This window comes from Capricornis sumatraensis, chromosome 14, assembly GCF_032405125.1.
Source record: "Capricornis sumatraensis isolate serow.1 chromosome 14, serow.2, whole genome shotgun sequence".
NCBI classification, from domain to species: Eukaryota; Metazoa; Chordata; class Mammalia; order Artiodactyla; family Bovidae; genus Capricornis; species Capricornis sumatraensis.
In genome coordinates, this window is record NC_091082.1 from 49767334 (window position 1) to 49786308 (window position 18975).

Genomic DNA, 18975 nt, shown 5'->3' on the forward strand with positions numbered 1-18975 from the left:
GATCTTGGGAGCTAGATAGTATTGGGAAAGTGGGGAAATATAACTAAAAATGCTTTAAAATGCGAATTACATTTCACAGAAGAAAAATCATGGATACACTAGTGCTAGTGCGCCGGTTTCGCTCACACAGCGCTCTCGAAAATTAAATCTGGGGTCGCGAACCTCCGCCTAATCCTTTGTGGTCCCATCCCGCCGTACCCAGACGGCGAGATGGGCACTGCCACGGCCCAGGTGCAGTGGGGAACTTTAGTAACGATGCACCGGATGTGTGCGTGGAAGTGACTGAAGTCAACTCACGAATGATTGGTTCTCCTGAGAGGACCTAAGCCTCCTTTCTCCTGCCACTGGCCACGGGGTTTGTCTATTTGAACAGTCCCCGCCCCCTGGAGAAGCCGGTCCCGAAGCCTCACTTCTCCTAAATGATTATTGGCCTGTATTCCTGTCTATCTTCTTCTTATGTCCGTCGATTGGTCGTCAGGGCTAGGAGTACGCCCTCCCTCCCGCCCGGCTTAGAGGACAGCGGGGAAGGCGGGTGGTGGGGACCGGGCCCTGAAGCGGCGGTACCGGCGCTGGCGGCGGCAGCTGAGGCCTTGGCCGAAGCCGCGCGGTGAGTCTGGGGCCTGGCACCGACCCCTCCAAGGCGGCGGGATGTCCAGACCCACGGCCAGCCTGGTCCGTGGGGGCACCCCGGGAAGCCGTCCATCTGGGACTTGGGGTCCCCTCAGTACTGGCCCCATGGAGTTGGGCGCCGCCGGAGCCCTTAACCCTCACTCCGCGAGGCTACGCCCACTTCCTCCCGGACCTCCAGGAAACTCCCGGACCCTTTAGCCTAGCGTGTGTTTCTGGCGCCAGAAGGCCGGCCCATCAGCTCCTGTATTGCTGGGGCGCCTCTGGGTCTCTGCCCGTCAGTCAATCCTTCTTCTGAGCCACCTACACATTGTCCTCAGAGAGGACCAACGTCAGTGTCAGCCCCTTGCGCTTCACTGTGGATGCCTCTCAAGGACCCATTTCCCGGAGCTGAGCTCGGTTCCACCCTGAGTTTCATCCTCTCTGCTTCCCCCGCCACCATCCCTAGTTTGGGCACCTGGCTTTAACTTCTGTAAGCCCTCGCCAAGACCCTTCGTATATTTAACTTCTAGTATTTTCATTGAATTCTGCCTGCAGCAGATAGCCTTTGGGCCTTAGACCTTATGAAGGTAGGCTGATTCCTTCCTGAGACTGGAAATTCCTTGCTAGCCTACCTCCCCCTCATCACTGCCAAGTGCACACTCTCTGTAGTAGTTTTCTCCTCTGGAATCCTTGGGTTTCCTCAGCCCTAAAGTCTGACACTTCTTTCTGCAGTCTTCTTGATGCTGGAGAATTTAAAAGCTTTTCAGAATCAATTATTACTGTTTTTTACCCCTCTGGATTTCACAAATTCTTTCAAAATAAGAAACTTTGAAAATTTTATTTTCTATTATAACGTGGACATACCTAGGATAGGTGTATATGTTACTGCCATGGCAGTCTGGGCAGAGCTTTATCATAGCCACTGCATTATGGTCACTTGATTATTTGTGTTTCCCCCTAGATTGTAAGCTTATTGAGGGAAGGAACAGTACATAATTCAGGAATAAATGAGTGATCTCAGGAACAAATCAGTCTCTCTTAGCTCACGTTCCAGCTACGTTCTATAAGGCAGAGACTTCCCTGACAGTCCAGTGGTGACGACTCCTTGCTTCCAATGCAGTGGGCACAGGTTCAAACCCTGGTTGAGGAAATGAGATCCCACATGCTGCAGGGCAGGACCACAAAATAAAAATATAAAATAAAAAATTTAAAAAATACAGAACAGTGCTGCCCAATACAATAACCATCAGCCACATGAGGCTTAGAGTGCTTGAAATGTGACTAGTCCAAGTTGAAATTGACCTAATTATAAAATGCACACTCGATTTTGGTGACTTGGTACAGAAAAAAAAGAATGAAAAAATGTCAATAATTTTTTGTATTGATAACATGTTGAAATGATATTTAGGATATATTGGGATTGAATGTGTTCATTTTTCTTGTTTCTTTTTATGTTTTCCATATGGCTACTAGGAAATTCGAAGTTATGTTAGTGATTCATATTGCTTTTGGGCAGCGCTGCTATAGAATAATAAACAGTGCCCCTCTTTGAATTTTCCTCAAGGAAAGGGGCAGTCTTAGGCATGCTTATTTTCCCTCTGCCTCCCCACTCTAGTACCTGACTGTGCCATGTATGTAGTAGTCATAATGATAATCATAGCTAGTAACTATTAACTCACTATGTGCCTGGCACTGTTTTAATCATTTTTTAACACGAGTTAACTCACTTAATCCTCACATCAACCTTACGAGTTAGGTACTATTATCCTCTTATTACAGTTAGGGAAACTGTTAAGTATCTTCCTCAAGGTATATAATTTTGGACTGAATTCACACCCAGGTAAGTCTGGCAGCACAGCCCATCATTTGACCTATGCTACTGTGCTGCCTCTTTTAAACATCAGTCATCGTTGAATGGCTCAAGGCTCTTTGCATGTTTTTCAGTGAGGTCTCCCAACCTTGTTTGGCTCCCCAGCTTGACTTGGGTGTGTGAAGATCTGTGTTGAGGAGCTGGGACCATATATAAGTTCATTGCCATGGTTTGTTATTCAGAATATTAAAGGAAGCATCTCTCCAAAGAACCTCAAGGCAAGATGCTTGGAACCGGCCCTGCCGCCGCCACCACAGCTGCCACCACATCCAGCAACGTGAGCGTCCTGCAGCAGTTTGCCAGCGGCCTAAAGAGCCGGAATGAAGAGACCAGGGCCAAAGCTGCCAAGGAGCTCCAGCACTACGTCACCATGGAGCTCCGAGAGGTTCGGACTGTTGTCATTGGGCCATTCATCATGGAGTGTTGGGGCTACCTGTACCATCCCTGGGTTAGATGCCTCTTGACAGCTAAGTGAGAATTCAGAAAATGTAAAGATTCCATTTCAGAAAGGCACCCAGTTTCTCATGTCCATAGAATGTGCGGATTCCTTTGCAGCAGTTACACATTTCTGTGGCATTTCCTGTGGTGTGGTATTTTAAGAGTCAGCATAGAGATGGCTGTTTCTTTTCATTTTTTTTCTGTTTCATGCCACATTCCAGACCTTCCACTCTTTCTACCTGATAACAGTGGTTGGCATGGCTTTGAGGAGTTGATTGCTTGAGGCTTTCTAAACAGTGACCAGACTTGAGGTCAGGGACAATGTCTTGTTTGTCCTTATACCTCTGGTACTAGGTAGAATCTAGGACAGTGGGTGGCCTGCTATTGTGTAAGATATGCAATAAATATTTGTTAAATAGACCAATGAATTGCTCTACAGTTTAAAACTAGAAATGGGCAGCAGCCGTGTCCCCTTTGGCTTGAACTGTACCTGCCGGCTGCCTTTCAAGTCCTAACCTTTTGGAGCCATCCCACCATCAGGGAGACATTAGAAGTTGTGCTGAGTACATCTTCTTTTGTAGATGAGTCAAGAGGAGTCTACTCGCTTCTATGATCAGCTGAACCATCACATCTTTGAACTGGTGTCCAGCTCAGATGCCAATGAGAGGAAAGGTGGCATTTTGGCCATAGGTAAGGACAGAGTCTCTGGTGAGGCGAGAACTGGAAAGGACTGCTCACCTTTGTGTCCACTGCACCCTGTGTCTGCTTCCTACTGGATACTTAGTTCACATTTGTTTAAGGAATTTTAAGGAGCTTCATGGCTTTCAGTGTACTTACTCAGCTATTCTAGCAGTAGTCCTGGGACATAAGCAAAGCAGGTATTTTCAGATATCCATATATCTGAACCATATCTCAGAACCATTAAGCAACTTTTCTAGGGCCAGTGCACCAGGGCTGAGACTAGAAGCCTGCTTTCATTCCAGGCTCTGTTTTCTCCATAGCGTGGTGTGGCATAGTGGGACTCACAAATAGAAAAGTAGAGTTGGGATGCATTGAATGAAAGGCAGGTAATTTTCAGCTCCCAGGAACTAGTCATCCATCCTGTGAACTATTATTCAGTCCCAGTTTGTTTTCCTTTTCTTCTTGGGAAAACAAATTGTATTTACTAAAATGAGGTCATTTTGCTTTATGTAAATAGTTCTGGCACAAATGCCAGATCTGTTGGTTGAAATGAAAATTGTTTGCATCCTTACTGTCTGGAGATTGCAGTCGGTACTTAAAAGGAAGAGGTCACTGGCTGTGTTCCTCTGAAGGCCACCTACTTTCCCGGGCAGCCTGTGCCCCTCCTCACCTTTTGCCTTCCTGTCTTTTCCAGCCAGCCTCATAGGAGTGGAAGGTGGGAATGCCACTCGGATCGGAAGATTTGCTAACTACCTTCGGAACCTCCTTCCCTCCAACGACCCAGTTGTCATGGAGATGGCATCCAAGGCCATCGGTCGGCTCGCCATGGCAGGGGACACTTTCACTGCCGAGTATGTGGAGTTTGAGGTGAAGCGAGCCCTGGAATGGCTGGGTGCTGACCGCAACGAGGGCCGAAGACACGCGGCTGTGAGTGTCTGGGGAGCAGTGCCTTGTGTCGGGGTACTTCATGTGATGTGCTCAGGGCCCTGGAAGGCAAAGAGTGAGAGGGGTGGCTCCAGGCAGACGCACTGTGCTTCTTGGTGGCCCTGAATTCTGCCCCAAATCCCTTTCTCGCCTCACCCTGAGCTCTGTTCCTGAGGAGGAAAATTAACGTTCTCTTTCATTGCTTGAGAGGCAGCCCTGTGTGCACTTCTTACCCTGACCCCTGATTTTCCAGTCGAAAATTCTTCCCCAGAAGGCACCGTTCAGCCATAGGAAAGAAGAGAAGCTACAAGCCAAGAGGCTTACAAAGCCTCAGACAGCTGCACTATCTGCAGCATCCCTCTGTGAAGGTCCCTCAATAGCCTGTGGAATAAGGAAGTTCTGGGCTGCAGAGAGGAGCAAGGGAGGTACTCGCTCCCCCTGCTGGGAGAGTGGGTCTGCCTTCTCCCAGGCCTTTCCTGTTTATGTTTTAGTCATTTATTGATTGGTCAGTACACAGTACAGACTTCCTCTTTCCCCTTGGCTGTTCTGCATTTGAGGGAGTGGTGGCTTCTACCGTCTTGTAGACGCACATCCTCCTCGCTCTCCAGGGCTCATCCCTGAAAAAGACTGGTTTGATGGGCTAAGAATCCAGGTTGGGAGGCAGGGGAGAGTCTGTCCTAAAGAGACAGAATCTATGAACCAGTATGGTGGGAATAGAAGCTTTAGGTGGATCCTTTCCAGTCACTTCCCTCTTTAGCAGGCAGCACCATGAGAAAGGAGCCTGCCTAGGTGAGGGGCCTGCCTCTGGTGCCACTCTCTAACTCTAACTTGGGGCAAACCGCCCTGCCCACCTTCCATTTTACCATGGTCAAATGAAAAAAGTAGCAAGATTAAATATTAAACAGGAACATTCATTCAATAAAGGTTTATTGAATGCTTAAGTAGTCCAGGTACATTCTAGGCTATTTATCTATCTATCTACTATCTATTCTAGTGGAGCAGTATATGAAACATCAAACACAGCTGCCCTTTCAGAACTTGTGTCCTAACTTTCCTGTACAAGCGTTCTATTTCTAAACACCCTGTGATAATGGACACTGAGATGTTTGATCAGTTTTACTGTCATTCTTAGGTCCCCAGGAATTCTGATCTACAAGAGTGGGCAAGTGTGCCATTTTCCTAGTGTGTGTTGGCTCTGGCATGAAAAGAGGCTGTGTTTGTGAGAGAACAGAGCTCTCTGATCCAGATGCAAGATCTCTGTGTGCCTTTCCTCCCAGGTCCTGGTGCTCCGTGAGCTGGCCATCAGCGTCCCCACCTTCTTCTTCCAGCAAGTGCAGCCCTTCTTTGACAATATCTTTGTGGCTGTGTGGGACCCCAAACAGGCCATCCGGGAGGGAGCTGTTGCCGCCCTTCGTGCCTGTCTGATCCTCACCACCCAGCGGGAGCCAAAAGAGATGCAGAAGCCGCAGTGGTACAGGGTGAGGAGATGGCTTCATTCCAGCCTCCAGCAAAGCGCTTCAGCCTAGAGTGTCGCTGGGCTTAAAGAGCAGCAGTAGACCCCTGGCCACAGAGCTGGCGTCATGTCTGCTTTGGTCTTACATGACTTTTTAAGCTCAGTGAATTAGTAGTTATTTTGTTGTTTTTCACGAAAGCAAAGATCTGGCCATAGCTATGCCATTATTTTATGCACCACTAAGAGTAAGACTACAGTGCCAGTTACACTCACTGCCTTTTTAACAATTATAAGGTGTCTCTTTTCAGAGATGTTAAAGTAGGGTAAAATGAGTATGTCTGGAGGAACAAAATGCAGTAAATACTGAGAAAATACCAATTCTCCTCTAGTGTTGTGAGTCCCGTGCTGACTGCTGCTGCCAGGAGAACCTACTGAGGCTTGTCCTATACCAAGAGCCTTGAACATGGGACCGGATACCTGGGTTCTGGTCTTGGCTGCTCTGTGACCTTGGGCAAGTCACTTAGTTTCTGTTTTTAATCTGCCTCATGGTGGCATTGTGAGAGTTGAAGCTAAATTAGATGAAAGAGCTCAATGAGCTAATATTGTTGGTGATACTGGCACGGGTCCCTGAGCAGGCATGGTAACCTCAGAACCTGCCACATAAATGGGCGGGCTGCTTTCTAACTCTGGGTGTTGTGTAATGAAAGCATTCTGCATCTCTCTGTAGCACACGTTTGAAGAAGCAGAGAAAGGGTTTGATGAGACCTTGGCCAAGGAGAAGGGCATGAATCGGGATGACCGGATCCATGGAGCCCTGCTGATTCTCAATGAGCTGGTTCGGATCAGCAGCATGGAGGGAGAGGTGAGAAGCCACTTATGAGGAACAGTGGGGTCAGGGGTTCCAGGCTTCGCATGTGCCATTCTGAGAACGAGACAAGGCGAGATTCTCATCCTCACAAGCTTACATTTTATAGGGAAACAGGTAACAGACAAAGAAATAAGAGCATTTCAGACAGCAGCCAGATTTATGAAGAAATGGAGTGGAGGGAAGCAGGATGGAGGGGGTGACTCCCTCCCTGCAGTGATGCCATTTGAGCTGAGACCACATGACATGGAGGAGCCAGCCTAGCGGCTGGCAGGGAGGTTGTCCATGCAGAGACTTGAGGGTGAAAGAGAGTTTGACGAGTTCAAGCAGGAAGGAAAGTGAAGCTGGTGCACCATGAGTGGGGAGAGGGAGGCGGGCCCCCACTGCGAAGCTCATAGTTTGTGGTCCACTCAGGCTCTTATTCTCACCCCAGGGATGATGTGACAGCATGTCTGTAACAGTCATTGGCTGCTTGTGGGGAAGAGCTTGTGGAGAGGCAGGGAGGAAAGCAGAGGGATGAGTTAGGAGGTGTATTGGCCCAAAAAGAAACTACAAAGATGGGTTTAAAAGTACAAGGATTGTATTAGGGAAATAGCCTGTGAGAGAAAATGAGGAGGGAGCTGGAAGAGGCTGGGAGAACCATCAGGTCTCAGCGCGTGTCTGACCCTGAGTGAATAAGAGTGAAAGAAGAGTGGGATGGAAGCGCCCTAATCTGCCATGCAGAGCCATCCCAGGGTCCTCAGGCCAGACCTGGCTGTCAGAGGAGGCCCGCCGTAGCATTCTTATTGCGTTCTCTCTGCTGGAAGTGGCCCCGGGAAGGTGCGGCCGTGGCACAGACACGCCTTCCACTGACTCTGGTAGTGTAGACGGAGAAGTGGATTCAGTGTCAGTCCACTCATGCTGGATTCAGCATGTATCTGGGAGGTAGTCTTCCAACGGGGAGCTGGTTGCTGTGGAATTTCACCCCAGGGCTTCCGGCTTTTGGAGGCCCAGCAACGTTTGTCAGTGCCTGTGTCCTGGATGTGGGCACAGTGTGTGCTGCAGCATGTGAAGCACAGTCTAGCTCTGGATCCCCACTCCTCTCTCTACTGTGTGACTTGGGTAAATTACTTCACCCCCTCAGTTTTCTCAGTTTTAACAGGGTCTTATCCACCTCACTGGTCTCCTGTAAGGTTTCTAAATATATATGAGGTGCTTAGCACAACTCCTGATTCCTAGTGGGCATTGCGAAAATGATCGTCCTCAGAGATTTCCCCACCTGAGTATAACGTGTTTTCCACTGTACCCCACACAGCTCTGGGATCTTCGTTGTCTCCAGAAAAATGGGACAATATCACCTAGCTCATAGGTTTAAATGAAATAGTACTTTGTGATGGTGCTTTGTAAATTATAAAGAACTATGCAAATGTAAGGGCTTTCCTTTTGGCTCAGTCGGTAAAGAATTCTGCAGTGCAGTAGACCTGAGTTTCATCCCTGGTTTGGGAAGATCTCCTGGAGAAGGGAATGGCTACACACTCCAGTGTTCTTGCCTGGGAAAATCCCATGGACAGAGAAGCCTGGCGGGCTATAGTCCATGGGGTTGCAAGAGTCAGACATGACTTAGCAACTAAACCATCACCACCATACAAATATAAAGTATTATAATTTCATAATTTTTTCATTCATTCAATAGAATAGAATGAGCATCTACTGTAGGCCAGTTATACCTTGTCCTAAGAGCTAGAATGATGCAGCAGTGAATAAAACAGTACATACTAGCAAAAGGAGGCAGACAGTACACAAATCAATAAAAGTATGTATAGCACAGCATATGGCGACATGTGCTGTGGAGAAAAGTAGGGCAGATAAAGGAATGGGGAAGCTAGCATGGATCAAGGATTACATTTTACAATATGATGACATTTGTGCATAGCCGTGAAGAAGCTAAGGACAAAGCCATACAAACATCTGGGGATGCCCCTTCCAGACAGCTGGTTCTGTAAGCACAAGTGTGCTGCTTTATGAAGGGAGCGAGCTTGCTGTTGTGAGCTGAGTGAGAGGAGAGAGGAGTTGGGAGGCAGGGTCCAGGGAATACCTGGGGCAGGAGGGGATGCATCACATAGGATCTCAGAAGCCCCTGCACATATCATTGGAAATAAATTACTGGAGGGGTCAGGGCTGAGGCCCCTAGTCAGGATAGAACTGTAGCATCTCAGTAGAGGACTTGGGCAGCTTAGACCATACTGGGAGCTGTGGTGGTGCCAGGAGGGGCTGGGTTCTAAATTTGGGATTTGGAGGGGTGGGAGAGAGAGGAGTTCAGGTTTGGGGCCTCAGCGACTGGAAGGATAGAGTTGCCATTTACTGAGATGGGAGTAATGGGTCTGGGGTGGAAGGTCAGGGGTTTGCTTTTGAACTTGTTAAGTTTAAGGTGAGAATTGTGCATCTGAGTGGAGATGTTGAGTAGTTTGGGGGAGAGATCTGAGCGAGAGACAGATGTGGGAGTTGTTGTCATGTGGATGTTATTTCCAGTCGTGAGACTAGATGAGAACTCCCTGGTAACTAGGGTGGCTGGGGGAGAGATGGGGGCTGAGATCCTGAGGAACCCAGGGAGACCAAGGAGTAGCGGTGGCGGTGGGTGTGGGTGCCGGCAAAGCTCAGGGTCCAAGGAGCCAAGTGAATGAAGGGTTTCAAGGAGGAGGAAACACTGCGTTGGATCAGATGCTGCAGACAAGTCAAATAAGATGAGGACTGAGACTGACAATTCAATTTAGCAACGAAAGAATGTTGGTGACCTTGACAAAAATAGTGGACAAGATTTCCTAAGAAATGAAAATATCTGTGAGAAGAGTTTGGAAGTCTGGAAATTAATTGTTCTCTTATCTTTCTCAATTTGGACTGCTGGAGGACGAGTTATTGAGCAGTCCTTTGAATAGGTAAGAGGTGTGAGTTCTCAGCCAATCAGCTTATCCCATGCCTCTTACAGAACTCCTAGGCCTCTGAGAAAATCACTTGCCTCCGCTGTTTCTGCCTGGGTTTCAGGTGAGAAGAGGGACAGCAGAGCTTCCTTAGCAGGGTGCTGGAGTGGGGCTGCCCCTCACCCTCTCAGGAGTCTCCTGTCATAGCCATCAACAGTCAGCTTTGCCACACCAAGGGTAGCTTAGGGGTCCTTAGGAGCCAACCCCCTGCTGCTGCTTCGTTGTTCAGTAGGTGGTGCTCTTCTGCCTAAATTAGAACAGAATCAGGCCCCTGCAAGGTCCTAGGGAAACCTGAATCCTCAAGAAGAGTGGCCTCCATCCCCTGTGGGAAGAGTTGCATTTCAGGGTTGGGTGTGTGTTGCTCATAGACTCCACGGTGCCCAGGTAAATGCCTCTTGTGAGTAAAGGTGACTTTTCCCCCACGTGTACAGCGCCTGAGAGAAGAAATGGAAGAAATCACACAGCAGCAGTTGGTCCATGACAAGTACTGCAAGGATCTCATGGGTTTTGGAACGAAACCCCGTCACATCACCCCCTTCACCAGTTTCCAGGCCATGCAGCCCCAGCAGTCCAATGCCTTGGTGGGGCTGCTGGGGTACAGCTCTCACCAAGGCCTCATGGGCTTCGGGGCCTCCCCCAGCCCAGCAAAGTCCACGCTGGTGGAGAGTCGCTGCTGCAGGGACTTGATGGAGGAGAAATTTGATCAGGTCAGTAGCAGGAAGCCTGCTCTCTCTTTTCCCAAGCTCCACGCCTCCCCTTCCTTTGCCAACCCTGTGTCCTTCCTGTCTCAGGTGTGCCAGTGGGTCCTGAAGTGCAGGAATAGCAAGAACTCGCTGATCCAAATGACAATCCTTAATTTGTTGCCCCGCTTGGCTGCCTTCCGACCTTCTGCCTTCACAGGTGAGGATGTCCATGGATGCGTTGTGTTGTTACCCATCAGGGATAATTAAACAGAGAAGACGTGTTTATAGAAAGTTACAACTGCTGCTCATTTGAAGCAGTGACTGCTGAGAAGCCAGTCTCTAGTTTCTTAGCCAGTTTCAGCAGTACGTAGTTTTCTGTAAATGTGGCAGACACCAGGACAGTCCGAATGCAGGCAGAGGCGCTTCTAGAGCCGACCAAGTTCTCGCGTGGAAGCCAACATGCTCGTTCACGAATGGGCTCCAGGTAGATGAAGGAAGGGCAGTTTGGGTTTCTGTGCAGCTAGTCTGTGGGGCACGGAGGAGCCGATGTGGTCCTGCATCTGCCCCTGAGGTGGGCTCCAGGCTGCCTCCTCGCTCACGAGGAGGAAGGACTGGAAGCTTTAGGGGCTGGTTTCACGGGTGATAGACCGTGGGTTCCCCCCTTCCTGCCCTGTTCCCACTGGTTGCTGTGAATTCCTAGCTCCTGAAACTGGCCCAGCTCAGACAGTGGCTTCTCCCTGAGGCCTGCCTGGTTCACTTCAGCTGGAAGCATGCTTTTCCTTTCTCATTATAACCCCCAGCTGTGGAAGGGCCACGGCATCAGACCTGGGGTGAATCTTCCCTCTGTTCTTTTTGCTTGGCTGCGCCGTGAGGCATGCTGGATCTTAGTTCCCCAACCAGGGATTGAACCTGCACCTCCTGCATTGGGAGCACAGTCTTAAACAGTAGACCACCAGGGGAAAAGTCCCAGTCTCTGTTCTTAGCTGTGATGTTTGGGGCAGATTGTGCGACCTTCCTGGACCTTCACTTCTGGATGCGTCCAGTTAGAGTGACAGTTCCTGCACCACGAGATGGGCTGCCTTAATGTCTAAGCACCTTTCTAAGTGCCTAGTGCAGAGTGAGCCCCAAGAAATAGAAACCATTACTGTTGCTGGCTCCTCTGGCTACTTCAAAGCCTTTTTAATAATAAGGTAAAGGTAAAAATTATACTGTTACTCCATTGCCTGTTCATACTTAACATCCTGGTCTCATCTCCCTCCTTGCTGGGTATAGAGACCTTAGCCCTACATCTCTTTGGTCTTCACTGTGGTGCACGCTGCCTGCATTTCATCAGTGTACAGGACCCAGTGAGAGCCGAGATGGGAAACGGAAGGCCAGCCTGCCCCTCCACAGATGCCTTTTCCTGGCATAGACTCACCTCACACTGCTCAGCTCAGATGAGACAGTGGCAAAATAACAGCTGGTGAAGTGTTAATGTGTGGGGTGTGAGCACAGGCCGTGCTGAGTGAGGATGAGACAAATAGCTACATAAAATCACTGAACCATAAAGAAAGGATGTAATGAAAATCACCTGTAGTTTTTCAGGTTTCCATTCCTCCTGGTGCTCAGCAGCTTTTCTCTGTTTTTAATAACAGACATGCCTCTATTCAGTAGAGCTTTAAATGATCTTGGTTTGAAAGTCTGTGGTTCAAAAGAGAGTAATAAGTAGGCCATATTTGATCAAAGTCTGGCATATTGTGTAAGTAGTTACCCTAGTAAGTTCAAGAGACGGCCTAGCAGCAGGATACAAGGACTCAGAAGGCCCCCAAGTTTGTTCTTCTGATGTGGGTTTTTGTTGTTTTATTAAATACACTAAAATATGTCCTTGGAATTCAGCCTGGGCAGCCCACGTAAGTACAGTCTCATTGGGAAAGTGCCACTTTTTAAAGCTTAACAGTTTGGAAGTCATTGCTTGCACTTCCTAATGATGTAACCCTTGGGAATGTCAAAAATACTCCTCTTGGGTTTGGGCTAGAATCTCTAGCAATGCCAGATTCCTAGTCTCTTGGGGTGCTAAATCTGGAAAAGGAAATTGCCACCATGATTTAAGCTCATTTCCTGCTGAAACACTGCTCTTCTGTGAAGGTCTAGTTTTCCTCATAGACGCACTCTGATTTGAGGGTGGTATCCCCTTGGTTTCCGACTGTTTTCAAGCCCCAGCGTGCCTCAGCTGGCAGGAGGTCAACTCATTTGACCACGAGCTGTGAGAGAAGACATTCCTCGGTGGTGTAAACGCAGTGATGTGTGTTGCTGAGTGCGGTCCTGGTGGCCCTCCTTCTCCAGTGCTCACTTTCTCGGGGATGGGGGACGTGTGGTCTCACCTCATCTGGCCATGAGCTGTGAGAGGAGACATCCGTTGATGGCAGAAATGCAGTGGCGTGTTGCTGAGTGCAGCCCTCGTGGCCCTCCACAGCCCCCACTTTCTCGGGGATAGTGGACGTATGGTCTCTCCTCCCCTCCGATGTATGTGCTGCCAGTGCACGGCCTTGAGGCCGATGAGATGGAAGAGGAGAAACAGAAGCAAGGCATGAAGCAGGCAGCTCCAGCCTTCTGAGGAGTCATAACACTTTAGCTTAAATTGCCCAAGAATCACCTACCCGTGCACATTGGCTTATGTAAACTTAATGAAAATACACATGAGGCTTTCCAAATTACAGGCTGAATCTTATTCTATTAAATATAACTGTACAGAATTCTCTAGGTGATAGCCAAGTGATTTCTAGGCCTAGGCTGAGTGGAATGGCTTGTTTATTGGAAACAATTTTCAATATTAGTGTAAATTTCAATATAAAATAGCTTAGTTGATCCTTTCTTTATTTTAAACCAAGATTTAACATATATTTCTTAAACAAGAGCATATAATCTTTTCCCTCAAAATGTAACACGTATGGGGACAATTAATGTGATTAAGTTTTTTTATTAAAGGAGAAAGACAGCTTATATTTCTAATATTTCTAAAAGCTTTATCAGAGGAGTGATTATCAAGCATAAGACTTTGGTTTGTACATTCTCTCAGTTCTCTTTAATGTCTTTCCAACAGGCTTTCTTGATTTATTCTTAAATTGCATGTTGTATAGGAACCCTGACCTTGACGCAGAGACCAGCCCTCACCTTGAGCCATATACACTTTGTCATTTCTGTGCTCAGATACCCAGTACCTCCAGGATACCATGAACCATGTCCTGAGCTGCGTCAAGAAGGAGAAGGAACGGACAGCAGCCTTTCAAGCCCTGGGGCTACTTTCTGTGGCTGTGAGGTCTGAGTTCAAGGTCTATTTGCCTCGTGTGCTGGACATTATCCGAGCAGCCCTGCCCCCTAAGGACTTCGCCCATAAGTAAGCATCTTTATTAATATTTCACCTTCCACCCCATTTGGTTGGAGAGAAAGGATGCTCCATCCCAGTTTCTGTGGAGCTTAATCCTGTTCTCTGCATCAGTAACCAGCAAATTATATAATGAATAGCCCTTCCTCAGTTGAGCTCTGGCCTTTTCCAAATGAAGTGACATCGATGTAAATATTTGGGAAGCTTGAATACCTGTGAACATATTAGATACCAGTGCTGTTCTCAATATGTATATTACTTACTGGGAATCTCCTAGTTCTGTTCTTTTCTCTGGCTTTCAAGGGTCTTACTCTGATAACAACTAAAGTGAGGATTCCCAGACTGGAAGTGAGGAGACCTAATGGTCACCCTTACCCTCATCACTAAAGTTGGATACATTATTCTTCCTCTTGAAACCTCCCAATGAATAAAATATGAGAAAGACCTTCAGCACCCTGCAAAGTGGCGAGGCTGGGGTATCTTCTCTAAGTCTCAGGGGATCAGAGTTCATTAGAATTGTGTCTTCATAGTTCCCTGTGTTAGTAGCAGATTGTGCTAGTGAATTACTGAGCCTCGCCCATCTCAAGCCCAGCATTCTCCTCACAGGGAGAAGAATTTCTTCCCATATGATGGCTGTGCCCTTCACTCCTGGTCTCTGACCTGCATATTGCTCAGTTTGCTTCCTAAATCGGTACCTTGGCCAGCACCACACTAACCCTCGTGGCACCTTTTGTGTGAATTCTGAAGTGGGGCCCCTTACTCAGGAGACTTTACTGGCATCTGCTGGACATTTGTTGTAAATATACAAGTCTGCAGTGACGGCAGTGTGATGGGCCCCCCTAGGTCACCTGCACACCCACATGGGGTGGCCCCGTTTGGGTAACCTGCCCTCCTTGCGCCATGGTGATTTTGAGGTAGGACATCACAAAATGCCATTATGTCTAAACTGGTCACACTTGGGTTCTCTGTAGGAGACAGAAGGCTATGCAGGTGGATGCCACGGTGTTCACCTGCATCAGCATGCTGGCCCGAGCCATGGGGCCAGGCATCCAACAGGACATCAAGGAGCTGCTGGAGCCCATGCTGGCAGTGGGCCTGAGGTAGGTGCCAGGAACCTGAGCTGTCCCTGTCTCAGTTAGTATGAGGCTCGAGCCACAGTCCTGGGTCTATGTGGAAAGAAAGAGGCTGTTGGCGTATAAAATTGACTAGGTAGGATAGCTCACACTAAATACACAGGCTGATTTCAAATCCATGTTTCATCATTAGCTTGCTTGGTGATTGTAACTAAATTATTTAATTTCTCTGTGCCTTAGCTTTCTAGTCTGAAAAGTGGGTACAATAACAATTCCTATTGTCTAGATTTGTCCTGGGGATTAAGTAGAAGAGTTCACGAAGTGCTGTGTGTTTAAGAAGTGCTCTAGTAATGTTTGCAGTTGTCATTTATATTATTACGGGCAAATTACTTAAGCTCCCTACATTTTCGTTCTCTTCGTCTATAAAATAAGGACGATGCTGTCAATCTGCTTCCCAGGTGACTTATTGAGACTTGGTTTTAGTGGCTAAATTATAGTAAACAGGTTTGCTCATGACAAAATCATAGATTGTTTTAAAATCCGGAATCAGGCCAAGAGAGTTTAGGATATATATTCAATTTTATAGTATTCTTTCTGCTGTAAAGACCAAGCAGAGATGGGACCCAGTCCCCATCCTGGAGAGAAAGGGCTGTTTCTTCTCCAGAACAGACCAGATGTCACATGCCCTTGTCGTGACTGGTTTCCCACCCTTCAGCCCTGCCCTCACAGCTGTGCTCTACGACCTGAGCCGTCAGATTCCACAGCTGAAAAAGGACATCCAAGATGGGCTCCTGAAGATGCTGTCCCTGGTCCTTATGCACAAACCCCTCCGGCACCCAGGCATGCCCAAGGGCCTGGCCCATCAGCTGGCTTCCCCTGGCCTCACGACCCTCCCTGAGGCCAGTGATGTGGGCAGCATCACCCTTGCTCTCCGAACTCTCGGCAGTTTTGAATTTGAAGGTAAGAAATTGTGGTGACTCTTGCCAAGAAAGTCAGTGATACTGGGAACCTGGAGAACAGATTGAGGGTGCCTAGAATCCCTGGCTCTTGCTTGGGTCCTGGAGACAGGGTGGCTGATTCTGCAGCAGCTCATCCTGCCTGTATTCTTTCCATATATTGTTAATTCCTATCTTTGTTTCTTTGTCTCATACAAAGACAGGAAAAGTGGGTAGGGGGTACAGATATTTTGAAGAATAGTATGCATTAATGCAAAGAACTAATGCTGCAGAGGTGGACTCTGCACCTTCTTACCTCCCTGTAGCTGAGATGGTGTTTAATGCTTTAAAATGTATAAGCAAGGCTTGAGGTGTTTTCATTACTATGGCTGTATGATTTCCAAGAGTACTGTACTGTGCAGTTCAGTTTGGAATTCCAAGCTGCAGAAAAACCCACATTAATGCCCTAGGGAGATATATTTCAGGAGAGAAAAATGTACACGTAGATGAAATTTAAGATCACGTAGGTGGTACTGGTCAAGACTACAGAGAAACAGCAAGTAAAAGAAGTCTAGATGTGCTGTCTGAGTACTTACGGCGTCTGTGATTTCCTGTGTCAGTTCCTCCAGTTACACTGATTAACACTCAAGATAATTTATTTCTAATGAATAGCAAGGAGTTATAGTTAAACTCAGCCTACATCAAACTCTCTTTTTGGTATTTGAATCTGGAAACTAAAATAGACAAGGTAAATTTGATCAAAAATGGTTTTTCTTTCTGGGAATATGTAAAACAGTGTCAGAATAAAACAAAATAATTCATTTTTCAAAGGAAATAAAAGATTAGGATGGAAGCAGGGAGGAACTGTCTTTTGTACGTCTCCCACTTCCTTCTCCATCTGCCTTTCTGCCCATTGGAATCCCATTTGTTACCTTTTAAATTTGAGAGAAGATTTCTGGGTCAGTATCTTGCTGATCAATATCTTGTTGAAAATTAAATTAGTAGACACTAAGTGGAAATCGCAGCCAGTGAGTCTCAGAGCTGCTGTCCAAAGCAGCGGTGTTAATTCTGTCTTCTCTCTGCCCTTGTATCCAGGCCACTCTCTGACCCAGTTTGTCCGCCACTGTGCGGATCACTTCCTGAACAGCGAGCACAAGGAGATCCGTATGGAGGCCGCCCGCACCTGCTCCCGCCTGCTCACGCCCTCTGTCCACCTCATCAGTGGCCACGCTCATGTGGTCAGCCAGACTGCAGTGCAAGTGGTGGCAGATGTACTCAGCAAACTGCTTGTGGTTGGGATAACTGATCCTGGTAAAGTTTGAGATGCAGGCAGTCTAGGGAAGTGTAGGTGCCAGGTGCAGTTAGAAGTAGCCAGTTTCCTTGCATGGCCCTTCTGGAATCCTGCAGCCTCAACAAGCTGATGTCCAGCTCCTTTTCTGGCAAGGCGTTAGGTTTGGCCACGGCAGCCTATTGTGTAAGATAATCAGCCTTAAGTTCTGTCATCTTTGTCTTGTCAGTAGAGAAAATGACAAGTTCGGTGGGGTGAGGGTGTCTGGAGTCCCCTCTCTAGGATGATGGCAGTGGAGGCAGACGTGGGAAAGGACTGGAGGGATGAAGGAGTAGAAGCACTGAAAGGCTCACTTGCTCTTGCAGACCCCGACATCCGCTACTGTGTCTTGGCGTCCCTGGACGAGCGCTTTGACGCACACCTGGCCCAGGCGGAGAACCTGCAGGCCCTGTTCGTGGCTCTGAATGACCAGGTGTTTGAGATCCGGGAGCTGGCCATCTGCACTGTGGGCCGGCTCAGCAGCATGAACCCAGCCTTTGTCATGCCCTTCCTGCGCAAGATGCTCATCCAGGTGAGGGTTTGATGGCCACCCCTCGGAGTGGTGGGGAGGGCATGCTCCTGTGAGCACTGTTTGGGGAAAGAGAGGAGGAAGGGCGAGAAGGGTTGAGACGCCTGGTAGAACCCACATTTGGTGCCAAGAGTCCGCATGTTTTCCCGGCTTGGTAATTGTAGTTCATGTGCTTATCACCTCACAGGCCTCTTGTCAGTGTGACTCCAGGAGGCCTCCTAGGCCCAGGGTGACCTCTCATGCAGCTCTTCCTTTTTCCTGGCAAGTCACCAGCAAATCCACTTCTGGCTCCTCTTTTCTGCATCTGCTGCAGAGGGTGTCAGTCGGCACAGTGCCTCCCTATCCTTCCCCTCGTAATTCTCCCACTGATGCCAGGCCATCCACAGGGGCCAAGCACAGGAGAGGCCCCAGCTCTGTTTCTCATTATCACTGCCCTGCTCTGTGGTCCCTGGCTCCCTGGCTGTCTTTGCTCAATAATGCCAGAGGCCAAGCTCAGCTGATTGGACTAGAGCCTCAGGTTGACCTTGCTGCTTGGGCTCCTGAAACCTGTCCCCTGGTTTTTGTCTTCATCTACCCAAGTAAGTTCTCTGGCCACCTGGTGAGCAATGCTTGGGGTCCAGTCCTGCCTGCCTTGCGTTACTTCCACCCACCTCTCTGGGTCTCGGCGTGGCTTACTTGATCATTTCCCGTCCCTTCACTCCATCCTGTCCCTACCTCACCCTCAACTTCGTGACCCTCCCCATGGTTTCTTTTGAAGTAAATAAACGCTTCTAACAAATAAAGCACTTAAACATAGAAAATTATAAATATATGTAACTTTTACCCTAAAGAAATATCATTTATTCACAATTTATCGTAATTAAAGTGACAGTGAATAAAGTCATCAGTGAACAAATAAATATTATACTTATATTGTCACGTATACTTTTAGGTTAATGGTTTATTTCTTAACTGCTGGCCTGTGTTAGGGGTGCCTATCATTTTAAGTCTTCTTGAAATAAGTAAAGTTTGGGGAAGGAAAAGAAATCATTGTTGAGCCTGCCAGCTCAAACTGTACTAAGTAAGCTTGATAAGGATATAATTCCTAATTAGAATATCAGTATGTTTATTCAGACAACAGATGTTTTGAGCACCTGCTATGTTCCAAGTACTGCTGGGTGCTGGAAGCACGTCAGTGAAGCAGCCAGGGGTGGCCTGTGTCGTCGAGAAGCTTACAGTAAGCTGTCAGGCCTTCTCATTTTTCTGATACTGGAAAATGTGAAGCATCATTAAA

General features: G+C 47.9%; 1 protein-coding gene across 1 annotated transcript in view; it reads left to right on the plus strand.

Moving 5' to 3' along the window:
- The first annotated feature begins 544 nt into the window (after positions 1–544).
- MTOR (mechanistic target of rapamycin kinase) overlaps positions 545–18975 on the plus strand; it is a 124826-nt gene continuing 106395 nt past the window's right edge. Inside the window, exons 1-13 of the mRNA XM_068986236.1 lie at positions 545–607; positions 2662–2864; positions 3499–3607; positions 4293–4525; positions 5800–6000; positions 6703–6837; positions 10226–10501; positions 10586–10694; positions 13664–13850; positions 14810–14938; positions 15627–15871; positions 16942–17157; positions 17500–17705. Coding sequence (XP_068842337.1) covers positions 2703–2864; positions 3499–3607; positions 4293–4525; positions 5800–6000; positions 6703–6837; positions 10226–10501; positions 10586–10694; positions 13664–13850; positions 14810–14938; positions 15627–15871; positions 16942–17157; positions 17500–17705 — 2208 coding nt within the window. The 5' untranslated portion in view covers positions 545–607; positions 2662–2702. The remainder of the gene's footprint in view (positions 608–2661; positions 2865–3498; positions 3608–4292; positions 4526–5799; positions 6001–6702; positions 6838–10225; positions 10502–10585; positions 10695–13663; positions 13851–14809; positions 14939–15626; positions 15872–16941; positions 17158–17499; positions 17706–18975) is intronic.